This window comes from Quercus robur, chromosome 5 (assembly GCF_932294415.1).
Source record: "Quercus robur chromosome 5, dhQueRobu3.1, whole genome shotgun sequence".
Taxonomy (NCBI): domain Eukaryota; kingdom Viridiplantae; phylum Streptophyta; class Magnoliopsida; order Fagales; family Fagaceae; genus Quercus; species Quercus robur.
This window is the reverse complement of record NC_065538.1, coordinates 82,989,864-83,008,090: the sequence shown is the minus strand read 5'-3', so window position 1 is coordinate 83,008,090 and position 18,227 is coordinate 82,989,864. Positions and strand designations below refer to the sequence as shown.

Below are 18,227 nucleotides of genomic sequence, written 5' to 3'. Positions count from 1 at the left end.
AAGCCGCGAGTCCAGTCGCGAGTCCCAGCCGCGACTCTCTGTTTTCTTGCACACTCTTGAGCAATCTTCACACTATCTCACTCACTACCCTTACAACAATCCCACCTAAATACAGGGTTACTAAATGCTGAATTACAAGCAAATTTGGCACGGAATAAAGCCAATTAGATGGTTGAATAAATTCAACCTTACAATTTGATTGACACAAAATTTGACATATGTATTAAGAGCATAAAGAACATGTAATTCAACGGTTAGATTTTCAAAATATGTAGTAATATTTATTTTATTGAGTAAAGTTGTAACTTAAGGTTTCAACCAATTTTGTAACTAAACTTTGTCATTTATACATTTATGTATTATTTCAAGTCTTTGTTCTTTTTTGTTTTTATTAGAAATAAGATCAAAATTAAAAAGAATATGTTTAAACTTTTTTTTAAATTTTTTTTAATTTTTGCAACAAACAAAAATACAGGTAAATCCGATTTGTGAAAGATCGAATATAAGTGTTATTAAAGCCCATTTAGGCTTAACTTGTTTTTGCTCTAAACCCCACTGGATCAAACCTAAACTTGGTTGATCCAAACCATTTACCAAGATTAAGTCTATCCATTTATTGCAGATGGGGTGGCCCCATCATTAATGTACCCTTTATATAGGTTACCCACTCGTCTAATAACTACTATGTGAACATCGTCAAAATTGTTTGGAAGCTTTGATTTCAACAAGTGGAAAAGTAATGACACAAGTTAGAGGTAGATGCTTGGAAAGAAAATCTCCCAATCCCATCCAAAATATTACTCCACTTTAATGGGAAATTATTTTGAACGCATCCTTATCCAAGTGAGGACAATGACCATTCATAAAAACAATAATCAGTAGTCACATATATAGTGTATGCATAAGAAATGGGCAATGGGATGACTGATTAAAGGCTAGTCTAGCCTTTGGTGGCCAGAGAAGAGAACAGCTATGATGAAAATAGTTTTCTTGGTGTTATTTGAGTGAAAAGATCTATGCATATAGAATGCAATGGACGAAAAAAAAAAGACACAATAATTTTACAATATTCCCAAATTAACATGCCACATAATTTAAATTAGAAATTATTGTAACTTTTTGTTATATCTATTGTATTACTCATATTGAAGTGAGAATCAACAACAAAAACAAACATTTCAAAAGATGAATACCATAATAAAATATGCGATAAAAGTTGAGGATTAAGCATGTGTTTAGGATCAATTTAGATTTTCAAAATACGTAGTTATGTTAATTTTTTTAATGGAAGATATAGCCTTAGGTTACAACCAAATTTGTAGCTAAATTTTGTTCCAGTTTATTTAGCTTTTTGCTATTTTTTTTTTACTTAATGTGTGCTAAAGTATGTTTGTATTTTGAAAAAAATTTATAAAAAGTGAAGAAAAATTTTTTTTTTTTTTTAATGGAAGTTATAGTCTTAGGCAATAACCAAGTTTGTAGCTAAATTTTTTTCCAGTTTATTTAACTCTTTGCTATTTTGTTTACTGAATGTGTGCTAAAGTATGTTTGTATTTTGAAAAAAAAGTTATAAAAAGTGAAGAAAAAGTGAGTTTTAAAAATTTGCACATTTTTTTTTATAGAGTATCAACTTATGACGTTTGTTTCTAATGAATCTGCTCTTTATCATCAGACCAAGACATTAATCGGTTTTGGTGTAGGCGGGGATTGATCCCCATATCTCTTATTCAACTATTAGATACTTTACCAATTGATCAAATTGGAACCCACTAAATATTTGTACATAAAATCTAAAAACTAGCTGAAAAGCTAGACCAAAACAGGCAATAAATGTATAATTAAACTTTAATTTTATTCTGATTCATCATTTTTAAATGTAATGTAAAGAGTTCTACTATTATAATAAAAAATCTCACATTATGTTTTCAACAAGTTGAGATGTTAATTTACCGAATGTTAATAAAATATAATAAAATTATACCCCAAACTCACAACCATTCAAAATAAGATTATTGTAAAGATATTGTGAGATTTTGTTGTGTTCATGAAATTTATCTAATAAAAAAACCTAGCTATTTATTTATTATATTATTGATCTAACATTAATCACATTTATTGATATTTTGATTTAGGCTCTGATCATTTCGTATTTAACAATATCCATACACTTTCACATTTGTGTTCATGACGGGTGATGTTTATTATACACACCCTAATATATATACTCAAGTTTACACACACTCATAAAATGCACTAAAATTGTAACTCACGATTTCAATGGATATTAGAGATGTGTATAATCTTGTGTGTGACAAAATGTGTGTAATAGTATTTATATTACCTAATATACAACTATCATGTGAAACATTTCACATCAAGAAACGGGATGGCCAGGGCTGTCCAAGCAAACCGACAAACCGACCCACCGCAGCCCAATTTGACGCCTCCGGCGGTTGGTGCCAGTTTTAAGCCTTTGAAATTGACTCCGACGAGTTGAGTGGCGGTTTCCTCTTCTAAAACCTAAGCCCACCCGACCCGACCAAGAAACCCATCAAACTAAGGTTGAATCCACCCAAATCTGGCAATGATAAGGCCTCCTCCGCTTAGATCTGGCCAAATTTGGCACAGATCTACTAAGATCCAGCCATGTTTGGTATAGATCCACTAAGATTCGGCCACGTTTGGCACAAATTTGGCTAGATTCAACCACGTCGATATCTTCTCAGCTCAAATTCGGTGATATCATTCTCTTCTCTGCTCAGTTTAGACAAAGTCTTGCTCTCCTCTACTTAGATCGCCACCACCACCACTTCTTAATCGGTTTCACCCAAATCAACCGATCGTCTACCTAAGCTCAATCCAACTCGACCTGTATTAATTGGTAGTCAGTTGTAGGTCCTGTCATCTTCCACTCAACTTGAGCTCGTTGGTTTCGGGTTGAGTTCAAAACTGACCCAAATCAACTTATGTATAGCCCTACGAGAAACAACTAGTATTTTTTAGTAAATAATAATATTTATTAGAACACACACAAAAAATAATAATAATAGTATTTTAAACTGAGTTTATAATAGAAAAAAAAAATTGATATTTAATAAAAAGATAATATCACGTACGCTTAGCACATACATTATTTTTCCCATGATAGATCTATGAATCTGTGACCGCACACCACATGTTGAGATAGATAGAAAAAGGCATCAGCCCATTGGAAAAGTATTGAGGCTTCTTCTTGGAACTAGTAGAGAGTACAAGTTATTATGCATAGTCCGTGATTGTGGATGTGGTCCAGGTTCTTGTCTCCTACAAAAGTCTCCAAGATTGTGGGTCCAGGTTCTTTGTCCCATTGAAAGTCTTTTTTTTTATTTTTTTTAGTCCCCTTGAAAAGTCTTGGCTCCTACCACACGAGTTTCTCATCCTTTCATTTTGTCTCGTGCTGGTCTTGACGCATTCAAATGTCTCATCTCTGAACCATGCCCCATTATTGTGGTCACGGTTTGGTTTTTTCTTGCAGAAAAGTCTCTGAATATATAAATAGATAGATAATTAGGTGCCTGTTTGGTTCAGTTTTGTAGTCCAAAAGGCACGTTAGCTAACTCAAAAAGTAAAATGGTGTGTTTGGTATTATATATATATATATATATATATATATTGGTAATTTACATATTAGCCGACACTTCTATAATTGCTAGTCAAATTTTCAAGTTTTTCAGAATTAAAGGTTCATACTGACTTCGTTATAGGAACCATAGCAAATATTAAACATAGAAGAAATTACTGTACATATTTGAATCATTTACTTAATTGTTGTTTTATAATTTATTTAATTAAAAATGTTAGCAAATAAATGTAGATGTCTTTTTTTTTCTTTTTCTTTTTCTTTTTTTTTTCTTTTTTTCACTAAAGGTCAATTAATTGTCCCCCAATCTTAATTTCAACTCATTTAGAGAAAAATCTTTGGTAATCTACTGTTACTGAAAAAGCAAAAGGAATTTTTTTTTTTGACTTCATATATATTATTTTATTTTTTCCATAACAATAAGTCAATTATCACACCATATCGTAGTTATTCACTATAGAAAGACACAATAATAATTACAAAGCTTAAGAACTACTGTTTTTAGTGCCTGAGGAGACATCTTCACTTGTGATACTAATAGTAACAGAATCAAGACTATGGTAACTTAATCCAGTATTGATCGTACTTAACTCAGTTCCACTATTCGACTCCAACACCTGTCCATGGTAAAAATTGTTGTACCAAGGAGCTCCATTAGCAGTGGCAACACAGAATGATACCACTTCTGAATTAGTATCTTTGGTCGCTTCTGCTTGCTCTTGGAGCTCTAATGCAAACTCTAGCTTTTCCATCACATCATTCATTGTGGGCCGTTGGATACCATGATCACATATACAACTTTCTGCAAGTTCCACGTACACCTTTAAACACTCTGGCACTATCTCGTTCGTCAGATACGGATCAATGATCTTGCTTATGGTCCCTCTATCAATGCATTTCTGAGCCCAACTAGCCAAATTTCTCTGCTCTTCTTGGAGTTTTGGATTTAGTGCCTTCCGGGCACACAACACTTCAAACATCACTACACCAAATGAGTACACATCGGATTTCTCTGTCAATTGCTGGCATCTTGCACAATCTGGATCCAAATACCCCCATGTCCCTTTTACTAGGGTACTAACAGCAGTGTTATCCAAACCCATTTTGGACAATCCAAAATCTGACACCTTGGATACCCATTTCTCGTCCAATAGAATATTTGTTGTTTTTACGTCACGGTGGATAATAGGATGCTTTGTACATGTGTGGAGGTGGTGCAAACGACGTGCTGCTCCAATGCATATTTGGAGCCTTTGTTTCCAAGTGAGGGGGTCGTTAGGTGTGTCATAGAGGTGGTGGCGTAGGGTACCATTTGTCATGTACTCATAAACAAGTATCATCTCACCCTCATCATCACAATATCCAATGAGAGACACAAGGTGCACATGACGAAGTTGAGAAAGCATTTTGATCTCTGTCATAAACTCAAGAGCACCTTGTCGAGACTCTTGTTTCATGCGCTTGATTGCCACCATCATATTACCTGGAGGATGAAATATTGTTTTATTGTGTTTTTAAAAACCCAATAAATGTGACAATAAATATGATTGATGGATTTTAATAACCTATAAGGACATATGGGTTTGTAAGTTTTATTTAATAAAACTTGCACTAACCCTAGCTAACACCACTCGGTCCACTCTTATATTATTGTGTGTAAACAAAAATATTTACGACTTATGTCTAATTTCTATATTATTTTGGAAACCATAAGATGCAAAGACTTGTCCTAAAATAGTATCAATAATCTTAATTATATGCAGTTAGAAATCCCGGTGTTACTGCAATTAGGAAAAGTTCAGGAAAAAACTAAAAATAAAAAGATAATCATGGTATTATACATTACCTTGCTCAATCATACCCTTATAAACATTTCCAAAGCCACCTACACCGATAATTAGATCTTCATTGAAGTTGTTGGTTGCTGTTTTGATTTCATCTAGTCTGAAGTAGTGGCATTGTTCTCCAGGCAGTGATGAAGCTGTTCTCCTTGAGAACTCTCTTCTGTAGGGGTCAGGCCTAGACCACCACCACCACTTTGCTAATGGATGGTAAGAACCATAGTGCTTGGTCTTCTTCAGTTTACAGAGAACCATGCAACAAACTAGAGTGAGCACGACTAAAAAGCCCAAAACACTTCCAATGGCAATGAATATTGTTGTATTCTTTGACTTGGACTCGTTGGATGCCCCAGAAGGTTGTTGATCAAGCAATGTGAAAGTTCAAAAACGTGTACAAAAACACTTTTGAACGTTTAGACCCCCAAAAACCAATTTAATCAACACACGCAATATGTTAAACAACTAGTGTGCGGAAACTTAACATATGCTATAACATGGAATTGATTAAACAACTATCTAAGCCACAACAAAATAAACCACAGCAGATTAATGTAAAGGCAGAGATAGAGAGGAAGGAAGATGCAAACACAGCGATAACACCAGATATGTTATCGAAGAGGAAACCGAAGACCTCGGCGAAAAACCTCTCCGCCGCCCTCCAAGCGGTAATCAATCCACTAGAAAATACAGTTGGGATACAAGGACAGCAATAGACCCTCCAAGCCTAATCTACCCAATGCACCTAAGCCCTCCAAGCTTCTTGCTCCAACGAGGTTGCGCCGAACCTTTTTCTTTTCTAGCTTTCCGGATTCCGCTACTTCACCGTAGCATCAACCAATAAAGATTGGCTCCTTCCTAACTGCTTCCCAGAACTCCAAACGACTGTCTCACAAAGATGATAATGGTGAGAACCAGGTTTGGTATAATGGCCTCTCAAGGATTTGACAATGGAGAGGAAGAGAGTGAGGGATTTTGATGAGACTCTAAGGTAGAGATTGTGGGTAAAACAATCTGGTTTTTCTTTAGGGTTTCTCTCTCAAAATTCTCTCTGGAAGCTCTCTTTCAATCGTGGGTTAAAAGGGTATTTATACTGAAGAGGAGTGGAATGCGAAACGTCAGGTTTTTCCAAAACAGGGGTGGCTCGCGGCTTGACCTCGCGGCTTGACTAAGTCGCGAGTTCCAGTCGCGAGTTAACCGTATGGCCAGTTGTCCTGTTTTGTCCTGTAGTGCTCCAGCTAGCATGACTGTTCATCTTCCAGCATGCTTGGCACGTGTGCAGATTCTGGCGGGTTGAAGCCGCGAGTCCAGTCGCGAGTCCCAGCCGCGACACTCTGTTTTCTTGCACACTCTTGAGCAATCTTCACACTATCTCACTCACTACCCTTACAACAATCCCACCTAAATACAGGGTTACTAAATGCTGAATTACAAGCAAATTTGGCACGGAATAAAGCCAATTAGATGGTTGAATAAATTCAACCTTACAATCTCCCCCTTTGGCTATTCCGTGACAAAACCCTAAAACAGACTCTAGACTTAACATGTGAGTTGGGAACAGTTGATCAAAACTCACTCACACCTAATTCTAGAAGCTGTGAAGCACTTGAATCATATGAACATAAACTCCTGAAACACAACAATACACCATGATCATTGTAAGCAGAAAATTATAAATGCATATGAAACAGGCAAAGAGAGATCAAGCATAAGATGGAGTTAATGAACAAACCATGGCTTGATCAACCAAGTGAACACCACAAAGTAGTGATCACAGTGTTCATTCACACTTGGAATGAACACAAAGACATACAAGTTAACAAGCACAAGGCAAGACACTTGTATGCTCAACACTCAACCAATGCATAGCACACATGGCATATGCATCTAGGAACAATCCTACAAGGGCACAAGAGTGACAGTACATAAACCACAATGTTGAACATTTAGATTTAAAATACTGATTTCACATAGCATAAAGGCTGCACTTAAGCATGGTACAAACCACAAGGCCTACAAACTATGCATAAAACATAAACCCTCAAAGCTTACAAAAGCATATGGGTACAAACTAACAAATACCTGAATAACATCATCAAACATATATAAAAGTTTATCCAAGAGTATATGAAAAGAGTTAGAAACAGTTATACACCAAAACCCAGTGTATTAAAAAACATAAAAAACCATAAAAACACTAATTACTCCCCCTCAACAAATAACTCCCCCTCAAGAGCTGCTTTTCTGCTTCAATTATTAATGAACTTTCTCCCCCTTTTTGACATGGAATGGCCAAAGGGTCACTGGTCATGCTGAGTTGTGAAGCTGTCAAGTGTAGCAGCCAAGACATCAATCTGGTCTTGCATGGCTCTCATTCTGTCAGAATGCTCAGTCTGGACTGCCCTGATCCCATCAAGCCTTTCCAGAATGATCTGGAAAGCATCTGGAGGTGCATCTGCAGAAGTTGAAGCTCTGGACCTCTTGCCACTCCTCCTTGGTGTTGAGGTGGATGCATGCCCTGCTGCCTCTACATCAGTCTCCATTGGGACTTCCTCTCCTTCATCACCTTCATCTTCTTCTCCTGGAAGCCTAACACTGATCCTTTTGCAGGTAAGTTTGTTGATTGCAGAGGGTGTGGACATGTGACTGATGTCTTGAGGAATTTGAACACCCTTCCTTCGAAATATCCTCATTAGGAGACTGGGAAAGATCAGTTTTGGTCTAGATGTTGTTCTTGTCTCATCCACAATGATGTCAAAGATGTGGGAACTTATATCTATGAAGTTCTTCTCTTTGAGATCCATCAGAAAAATTGCTCTAGCACAATTGATTGTGGTCAACTTCCTAATAGGATAAAGGTTAAACATCATGATTATGGTTAGAACCCTCATGTCCACTGGAAAGGCAGTGGTATTCAAACACTTCCCTTCTCTCTGCCCACCTATTCTCTGTTGAACTGTTTCAATAGAGACACTCCTATCCTTGAAATTGACAAACTCCTCATCATCCAAACCCTCAAGCCCTAGTACATCATCTATGACATGTGCATCCAAGATGAATTCTTTCCCTCTAACCCAGCAATTTAACTCATTCTCCTTTATCACAGCATTTGAATAAAATTCTCTAATCAGAGGTTCACACACCAAAGGGAAATCACTTAAAAGTTTGTCCCATCCTCTTCCTTCAAAACAACTGGGAATAAAAGTTTGCCTTAAATCATCCAAATCCACAAATCTCTCTTGAATGATTCCTGCATTCAAGAAGTTATCCTTGTATCTCTCAAAATGATGAACTGACCTAAACAATCTAGGATCCATCTTAAGTCTTTTGTCAGCCTTCTTCGCAGTAGATTTCTTCTTCTGAGGTGAAGGAGCCATCTGTGAACAATCAGAAAAGGCCACAACAACATATAACAATATATGCGCATAACTAGTCAGTACCATGTAGTTAACAGAGAGAGATATCAATCAAACAAGTGAACTTCAAACACTTAAACAGCAAGTAATTTAGTTCAAACATATGGATAAACCAAGCCTAGGATAGGAAACACATGAACAACATGGTGAAGCTATCCAGAAGGCAGATGAAGGACATTGAGGCAGATTTAAGAAAAAAAATGATATTACAAACAAACAATATATTGAACCTAACAGAGTCTTCCCACAGATTATCAAACTAAGACATGCGCATCTTGCAAAGGAAAAACTCACAACCTCAACAGAACCAATAGTAACATCTCAACAGCTCAAAGTTCAGATTGAAATGAAAGGAATACTTAGCTAAGCATAAGAGCAATATGACAATGACTATCATTAACACAACCTATAACAACAGAATCCACAAGCTAAGCAAGAACAAAGAGCAGAGACCGAACCACAAACCCATTTCAAAAACACAATCAAATGCGAAAAATCAAGGGTAAAAGCACAAAATCAAGTAGAAAAGAGTGAAAAACAGAAAACCCATACCTGGAACTCGACGATTTTGGGCTGTAAGGATGCAACACAAGAGATTGGAAAAGGGAGCACGGAGTGTTTGGGAGGGAGAGTGTTTAGAGAGAAGATGAACAGTCAAAAAAATTCGAGGGAAAAACTGAAAAAGTTTAAAAACTGCTCCTGTTTCTGCAAAACACGCGATTTTCGCGACTGGTTCAAGTCGCCACACAGTCGCCAGCTCAAGCCGCCAAAGCACTCAAGAGGAAAATTTTGAAAAATTTTTTCTAAGTGTTTTTCGCGACTGGAAGGTCTACCCGCGAGTGAGTCGCGAGCTGAGCCGCGAAAATCTCTGAGTGAATCTCGCGACTGGACCTTCCACTCGCGAACAAGTCGCCAAAACTGACCAGCGAAGATGCGACTGAGGCTCGCGACTTGACACACCCGCGACTGAGCCGCCAAAACAGGGCAAAACTGTATTTTTGAAATTTTTCAGATTTTTCAGCAAAACACTTTCCAAAAACACCTAAAACACTCAAAAATCTTTTTGTGCTTGAATTAACAAAGATTGAGCATGTGAAAACACATTTTATCAAGTACAATCACACAAATGAATACGGCATTTATCAAACATAAACTTGTGTGTTGTGTGTGGATATCAACAATGAAATAGTCCTTTGTCTAATGTGAAGCTTCAATGATCAATTCAACCAAGGCATACACAATTAGCACTAGATCATGTGACCAATCTCAATTATAGAAATATGAATATATGACTTCCCACACAACTTGATAACATAACTTGGAGCCTTTCATTTTACTCCACTTTCAGCCATAACATTTGATCTTTTGAGGCAATCATCTCTCATTGTGAGAGGGATATATAACATTTTTCTTTGAAGAATAGGCCTTTGGCCCTTTTTGAAAGAAATTTCACTTTTAATATAAAGTCGCTTACCCTTTTTCCTAGTCAAATACTAGAATGTGCGACAGGCTTTTGCAGCTCAATATCTCTTTTCATTTGGAGATTTACATTTAGTGAGCTCTTTTTAGCAAAAAAAAAAAAAAAGGTGGGAAGAGATATAGACACAAGTCTATGCAAGTTTCAAGATCAACATAACCATTCACTAATCATTCATGACAAGTTTGAAGATCTATTTACAACAATCACATAGATTTCAAGATTTTTCCCAAAGTGATATGAGTGCATGAAAACAAGCAATGCTCGAGAATGCACAAAGCCATTAGCACAAAGGTACACGGCAAAACGAGTTTTAAGACAAAACTCAACAAAGTCAATCAAGCTTTTTGATTTTCAAATGTTTATGTAATTTTTGGATTTTTGACTCAAGAAACAAAAAGATTGATAAAACACATTTAACACAATTAAGAGATATTCACAAGAAGACAGACAAGCAAACGAAATCAAAACCAACAAGCATACCAAACAAACATAGTCACAAAGCATAGGAAATATTAATGCATGGACATGTTGTAATGCTTATGCATGAGTACCCCTTTTCACCCATACGACACTTGCGTTTGGGGTGATTTCCTTAGAGGATTGGGTACGGGAGTTAGGGCTTTCAAACCTTCGTGAGAAGCTTTCCAAGCAGTTGGTGAATGCACCAATCATCTTCATCACGTCCATCATTCCGGGATCTCCATTTTGCTCTCTAGGTTAATCCCCTGCCCAAGTTCTCCTATCAGTTCTTGGTCCTCCTGACCTTTGAGGAGTAGCACTGTTCATTGCCCTCAGCTTTTGGCAATTTGGTCGAGTGTGCCCTTGAAGTCCGCAATAATGGCACACATACATTCCTCTAGGACCTCTTTGTGGTCGTGGACGTGACTTGGCACGAGACTCGGACCTGCCCATAGACTGATTCCGATGATTCAGCATCCGTTGGTCCACCACATTCTTCTTTTTCTCCACCTCGAGGTTCACACTCGTAGAGTCAGCTACAACTGGATCTTTGGACTTCACAAACTTCACTTCTTTGGTGACATTTCCAGTTGAGCTACTTCCTCCGGTATATCCCAGTCCGGATTTGTCTGAGAAGCTCTTTTGAGATGATATAACATCATCAAGCTTCTTGGTGGTGACCCTCTCTATTTTTGCATTTGCTTGAACAACCTCATTCTCAAGGAATCTCACTTTAGTGTAGGCTTCGGACAGCTCACCATTAAGGGTTTCAATCTCGCATTTGGCCTCCCTATACCGGATTAGGAGACTTTTGTAGTCCTCCTCAGCCTTCTTCATCTTTCTCACAGCAGCCTTGGCCACCCTTGTGTATTCGCCAGATTTCTCCAACAGTGAATTGTAATTTTCTTGAAGAGTAGCTGTGCTTTCTTCTTCTTCAGCTTCTGATTCTTCAACAATTCCTAGTGAGTCATCCTCACTATGTTCTCCAAGGTCTTGAACAAGCAAATTCAATTCATCCGAAGACTCAACATGAGCAATAGTCATGAAAGCTGAGTAGTTCCCTTCTCCATCACAGCTCTCCTCAGATTCTGAGTCGGACGAATCTGAATCACTCAAAGTCGTGGCGTACACCTTGCCTTTTGATTTCAAATAGTTAGGACATTCCCTCTTGAAGTGTCCATGCCCGTTGCATTCAAAACAAGTAACACCTTGTGTGGATTGGGATTCTTTTCCATCTTTCCTCTTGAAATCCCTCTTCTCCCTTCCAGAATTTTGGAAATTTCTCTTATCATCAAATTTTCCATTGTTTTTGAATTTCAAAAACTTCTTGAAATTTTTAACAAGATAGGCTACATCCTTGTCAACCATATCTTCTCCCGAAGAGCCTTGATCTTCCACCTTCTCATTAACAGTCTTTAGAGCAATGGATTTACCCTTCCGTTGATTTGGCAGCGACATTTCATAGGTTTGTAGAGAACCAACCAGCTCCTGAACCTTGATGTCGTCAAGATCCTTGCTCTCTTCAATGGCTGTCACTTTGGCACGGAAGCTTTCCGGCAATGATCGAAGGATCTTCCTTACAATCTTAGAATCCTCCATCTTCTCCCCCAAGTTAAACTTGCTGACAACCACTTCATTTAACTTCCCATAGAACGAGTCGAAAGACTCATCCTCACTCATCTTGAGCTCCTCAAACCGAGTGGTCAGCATTTGTAACTTGGTATCTTTCACCTTCTTCGTGCCTTCATAAGTTGTTTCCAGAATCTCCCATGCATCTTTGGCAATAATAATGTGAGAAATCCTGTGAAATTCATCTGGAGACACACCACAGAAAATAGCATTTAGTGCTTTACTGTTAGCATTAGATGCAGTAAGTGCTGCCTTATCCCATGTGGATTTGGCTGCTTCAGGTTTGGTCCAACCCATCTCAACAGCATCCCACACGGATTCATCAATAGAGCATAAAAAGGCTCTCATACGAACCTTCCAAAATGCATAGTTACTTCCATCAAAATATGGAGGTGCATTAAGGGATTGAGACCTATCCATCTCAAAAGAAAGGGAGTCAAGGATCACACAATGGTAATAAAACCAAACAGATGTGTACCCGCTCTGATACCAAATGAAAGTTCAAAAACGTGTACAAAAACACTTTTGAACGTTTAGACCCCCAAAAACCAATTTAATCAACACACGCAATATGTTAAACAACTAGTGTGCGGAAACTTAACATATGCTATAACATGGAATTGATTAAACAACTATCTAAGCCACAACAAAATAAACCACAGCAGATTAATGTAAAGGCAGAGATAGAGAGGAAGGAAGATGCAAACACAGCGATAACACCAGATATGTTATCGAAGAGGAAACCGAAGACCTCGGCGAAAAACCTCTCCGCCGCCCTCCAAGCGGTAATCAATCCACTAGAAAATACAGTTGGGATACAAGGACAGCAATAGACCCTCCAAGCCTAATCTACCCAATGCACCTAAGCCCTCCAAGCTTCTTGCTCCAACGAGGTTGCGCCGAACCTTTTTCTTTTCTAGCTTTCCGGATTCCGCTACTTCACCGTAGCATCAACCAATAAAGATTGGCTCCTTCCTAACTGCTTCCCAGAACTCCAAACGACTGTCTCACAAAGATGATAATGGTGAGAACCAGGTTTGGTATAATGGCCTCTCAAGGATTTGACAATGGAGAGGAAGAGAGTGAGGGATTTTGATGAGACTCTAAGGTAGAGATTGTGGGCAAAACAATCTGGTTTTTCTTTAGGGTTTCTCTCTCAAAATTCTCTCTGGAAGCTCTCTTTCAATCGTGGGTTAAAAGGGTATTTATACTGAAGAGGAGTGGAATGCGAAACGTCAGGTTTTTCCAAAACAGGGGTGGCTCGCGGCTTGACCTCGCGGCTTGACTAAGTCGCGAGTTCCAGTCGCGAGTTAACCGTATGGCCAGTTGTCCTGTTTTGTCCTGTAGTGCTCCAGCTAGCATGACTGTTCATCTTCCAGCATGCTTGGCACGTGTGCAGATTCTGGCGGGTTGAAGCCGCGAGTCCAGTCGCGAGTCCCAGCCGCGACACTCTGTTTTCTTGCACACTCTTGAGCAATCTTCACACTATCTCACTCACTACCCTTACAACAATCCCACCTAAATACAGGGTTACTAAATGCTGAATTACAAGCAAATTTGGCACGGAATAAAGCCAATTAGATGGTTGAATAAATTCAACCTTACACAATGGAGCTGCAATATTGGCTCCGGCAAGATTGTTGTCTGAGTCACTCAATTTGAATACTTCCACGCCGTTTAAAATGGCATCGATCAAATCAGCATCTAATCTAGAGTGTAGATCAATGGAAAGCAGATGTGTGTCATTACCCTTGTTTTTTATCATCACCACGAAGTCCTTGTAGTAAGGCGTATCGTTGTCGTCAGTCCACAATAGTACATCTGCTCTTTCTTCAGCCAGCTGATAGTCTATATAGATATAGAATTCCCTTGTCCCACTGGCATGTATCTCAGACTCTATTTCGCAGAAATGGAGCCTCACCAGATAATTGAATCCTGTATCAACAGGTAAGCCCCATGTCAAATTAGACTGCTTGTTCTTAGTTCTGTCTGGACCCATTGATATTGCAGACTGATAGACCGCATCAGGTGCAGTGTAATTTGGTATTTTTGTGTATTTTGGCTTCAAAGATGGATCGCGAGGCACAAAGCCTCCAGACAACAAATAATCTCCCTCTGACCATTTTCTGAACATGCCTGTGTCGTCCTTTGCTTGTATCGCGCTTCCACCCACGTTTAATCGATAAACCATTTCGAGAGCCATGCTGTAGTCTATGTAGATCGGATTAGGTTGGCCGACATAAACTGGGACGAATTCTTCACCTTTAATGACATCTTGTGGCTTGTAGTATAGGTCCATAGGCATGGAGACAATCTCAATTCCGTTGATGAAAGCATGGTAATTCATAGAAGTACTTGTAAAAGGGATGAAGGTTAAGTTCAATTTTTGATTCTCATCAACATTGATGCAGAACTCTTTATAAATATCCTTTCGGTCCAATGAATCAGTATAAATGGAAGCACTGAAGTTTCTAAGTAAGGTGAAGGAACCTGCTTTAACAGTGAAAAAGTCCTTAGAACTTTCAAAACCTGAGTAAACAGCGGAGTAGAAGTACAACCTGACGAATTTCGGTCCAGGAGTGACCGGAAACACGTATGTGAATTGCCTATAAGATAAACGGGCAGCCATGTAGGGGACAGTCTCGACGGAGACTTGGTGTTGGGCTTCAGAGGCTTTAGATTTGTGATCAGGTTCTTCTGTTGGAGCGAACTTGGAGCCTTTGTCTCCGATCCAGTCACGGTCATCATTCCCCTTCAAGCTGCCAGGGGAGCCACAGTTAACGACAATATTTTCAACAGGCTTGTAAAGAGGTGTAGAAGTAGCAATTGTTAAATAAGAAAGAAGGAAGAATAAGCAGCAGAGGAATAAGATAGGTGTGAGCATAGGGTGGCTTCATGAGTGCAAGAGGTCAGTGACTGTAACAAAGCAATTTGAGAAAAATTATTGAACTAGAGCAACAATGAGTGGGAGTGAGTGAAGACTGCCAAGTTGCTTTATGCTTGTGATGAGATCCATGTGAATATCAATACATAATAATATAACTATATTCAATCCTAACTACTATCCATCAGTTGCAAGTGTAGACAGTAGTTCAATTGAATCAACCTGTATATTTCCTAAAACACTAAACAAAATGCATAACCGCATGTGTGGAAAATACAAGTAAACAAAATAAATTCTTGAGTTCAACCAACTCAAAATAAAGACATATATCAATGAATAACTCATAAATATAAATCAATAAGCAGTTGAAACAAGAAACATATAAAGCAATAAAAGTATCTCCCCCTAACATGAATAGCCCAACAAAAAAATATGGCAAGAGCTAAAAAAGGTAAAATACACTGTGAAGCACCTAGATACAATCTAAACTCCACAAGCTCCAACCAACAAAAAAGCTCTCCCCCTGAAAACAAAAACTCTACAAGTGCTCAAAATGTAAATGTACTCCCCCTTTTTATGACGGAATGCCAAAGGGCAATAAAAATCCATCATCAAAAGGAGGTGGCGATGAGGAACGTTGAAACTGTGCCAACTCTGCACTCAAAGCACGGATCTCATCGAGCACGTCCACCAAAATCTGTCCATGAGCCACCTGAATGGTCAAGACATGATCCAACATACGTCGAATGTCTGAATCATCCGAAGTAGTCGGTGGAGGAACATCAGCATCAGCAGCAGCAGCACTAGACGCCTCAGCAGCATCAGTACCTGTAGAAGAGGGAGGAGGGGGAACAGCACCAGATGACGAACCTCTAGGACGCGTAGGACCAACTCTCAAGTGAGCAGCCCTCTGCCTAAGGAATGTGGCAACTATGGGAGCAACAACATGAACGGGCTCACCGGCAGGGGCAGGAAAATCAGCTAGACCAAGAAACAACAAAATCCTATGAATGAAAATAGGATGAATAAGAGCATGCACTACAACAGAACTCCTATGAACTTCGTTCAAAGAACGAAGAAACAGATGTGGAAAGCTGATAGACGCACCAGACATAAAAGCGTACAAAAGCACACATCGCTCAAGAGGGATGGTGTGGAGATGAGAAATAGGCCACAAAGAATGACACGCTATCCTAAAGAAGAGATAGGCAGTCTCAGTAAGCTCAGCATACGTGATTCGAGGATCAAAACCCCACTAGATAGAAGACCCAGTGATGTATGACATAACGTCATCTAAGGGTGGAGACTCCTCATAGGGATAGACAGGCGTGCTACGTCTGTCGGGTTGGTTCAGCCGTCATCTTTGTCTGACGGTTCGTAAACTGAGGCGACATGCGTGTGGCAAGTATGATAAGGATTCGTAGGGTTTCCCGCCCCTCAATTATTATAGGTCATTTATTTCCCCTTTTGACCTCTATAAATAGCCATTTCTAAGTCTTTTCTTCAGTTTTGCATTCTCTGTTTTCCAAGCTTTCACTCTGCCGAGCATACACTCTGTGCATTTGTCTTCTAGCCCAAAACATCCTTCTTCTTTAGAGCCTTCAGTAAGTCCCTTTTCCCTTTCCTTCTATTTATTTTATTTCTTTCTGTTCTATCGTAATCTTAGTTCTAGGAATCTTACCTTAGAAAATGGGCTATTCTCATCTCCTTTCCTCAGAAGCCCCCTTGGCTACCTTTAGGGCTGCCTATAACGTCATTGAGGATGTTGATATTGCCTACTGTCACGAGGGTGATATCGACATCCAAAGGCGTCATGGTATAAATACAGTTTTCTTTCCTTTAATGGCAATTATTGAGGGTGGGATTAGGTTCCCCGTTACCCCTTCGTCATAGGTACACTTAGGTTTTATGGTCTGTGTCCCGACCAATTCCCCCCTAACATTTACCGAGTGGTGAGTTGCGTTAGTAGGCTAAACCAATTGTTCAACTTGCACCTGGACTACCATGACATTAATTACATGTATAGATTGTGCGGCAATATCGATTCGAACTACTACTTGAAAGCCAGAGATATGAGGGTAAGACTTATTTCATGCCTGCCCGACTCGAATGGGAACTTAGCTGGAGAGTTTGTATGGGTGAGCAGCAACTGGTTTGCCAAGGAGCTCCCCTGCGCGTTCTCACCACATGATGTTGGTCGGTCCCGTACATATTTTCTTAATTTGATTTTATAAATCTATCAATTTTGAGTTGATCAGGCAATTACTAATCAATTCTTGTACTGTTTTCGTGTAGAGAGTAAAAGGTTCAAGAAGGATCTCAGAGTAGTGCACGTTTGGGACCTAAATTTTGTGCTTAGGTCAGAAATTTTTGTACATTGGGACGGACAACTCCGAGCATCTCATTTAATCCTCGGCGTTGATCCCGTGTACTCTACTTGGCAAGCGTTCAGCCAGGCTTTACTGGTTGACAGTCCCCTCCTTTCATACATCGACGTACGACATGCAAATTTCTTTCCCTTGAGGCTCACAGTAGGCGAAGCCCGTGATCTTGGTCCGCAGTACACATGTTTGGATGAACTTGCACCCATACGTGACGAGTCAGTTGAACGCGTGTCTCATTCCCGCCGTGAACAGGCACACGTTTCTGTGCAACTTGAAGCCCTCGTTCAACCCGAGGCCCCTATCGAACCCAAGGAACCCGTCAAACCTGAAGCACCCGTTCAGGAAGTCGAGGAAGAAGCAGCCGAACATATTGGCTCTGATACCGAATCCGATCGAGGTGAAGACATAGTGACGCGAAGGACAATGACAGTTAACCATTTTATGCTCGGTGCCTGGTCATCCGTGTAGCAATAGCCACCTCAAGGCCATGGTCAAACTTCCCCTCCTCCCCCTCCTCC

General features: G+C 39.3%; 1 protein-coding gene and 1 long non-coding RNA gene across 3 annotated transcripts in view; one reads left to right on the top strand and one right to left on the bottom strand.

Moving 5' to 3' along the window:
• Nucleotides 1–4,039: 4,039 nt before the first annotated feature.
• LOC126727410 (receptor-like protein kinase FERONIA) overlaps nt 4,040–18,227 on the bottom strand; it is a 77,726-nt gene continuing 63,538 nt past the window's right edge. The window contains exon 3 of the mRNA XM_050433081.1: nt 4,040–5,102. Coding sequence (XP_050289038.1) covers nt 4,105–5,102 — 998 coding nt within the window. The 3' untranslated portion in view covers nt 4,040–4,104. The remainder of the gene's footprint in view (nt 5,103–18,227) is intronic.
• LOC126727415 (uncharacterized) overlaps nt 14,080–18,227 on the top strand; it is a 105,909-nt gene continuing 101,761 nt past the window's right edge. For both annotated transcript variants that reach the window (XR_007656240.1, XR_007656239.1), the window contains exon 1: nt 14,080–14,469. This is a non-coding gene — a long non-coding RNA (uncharacterized LOC126727415). The remainder of the gene's footprint in view (nt 14,470–18,227) is intronic.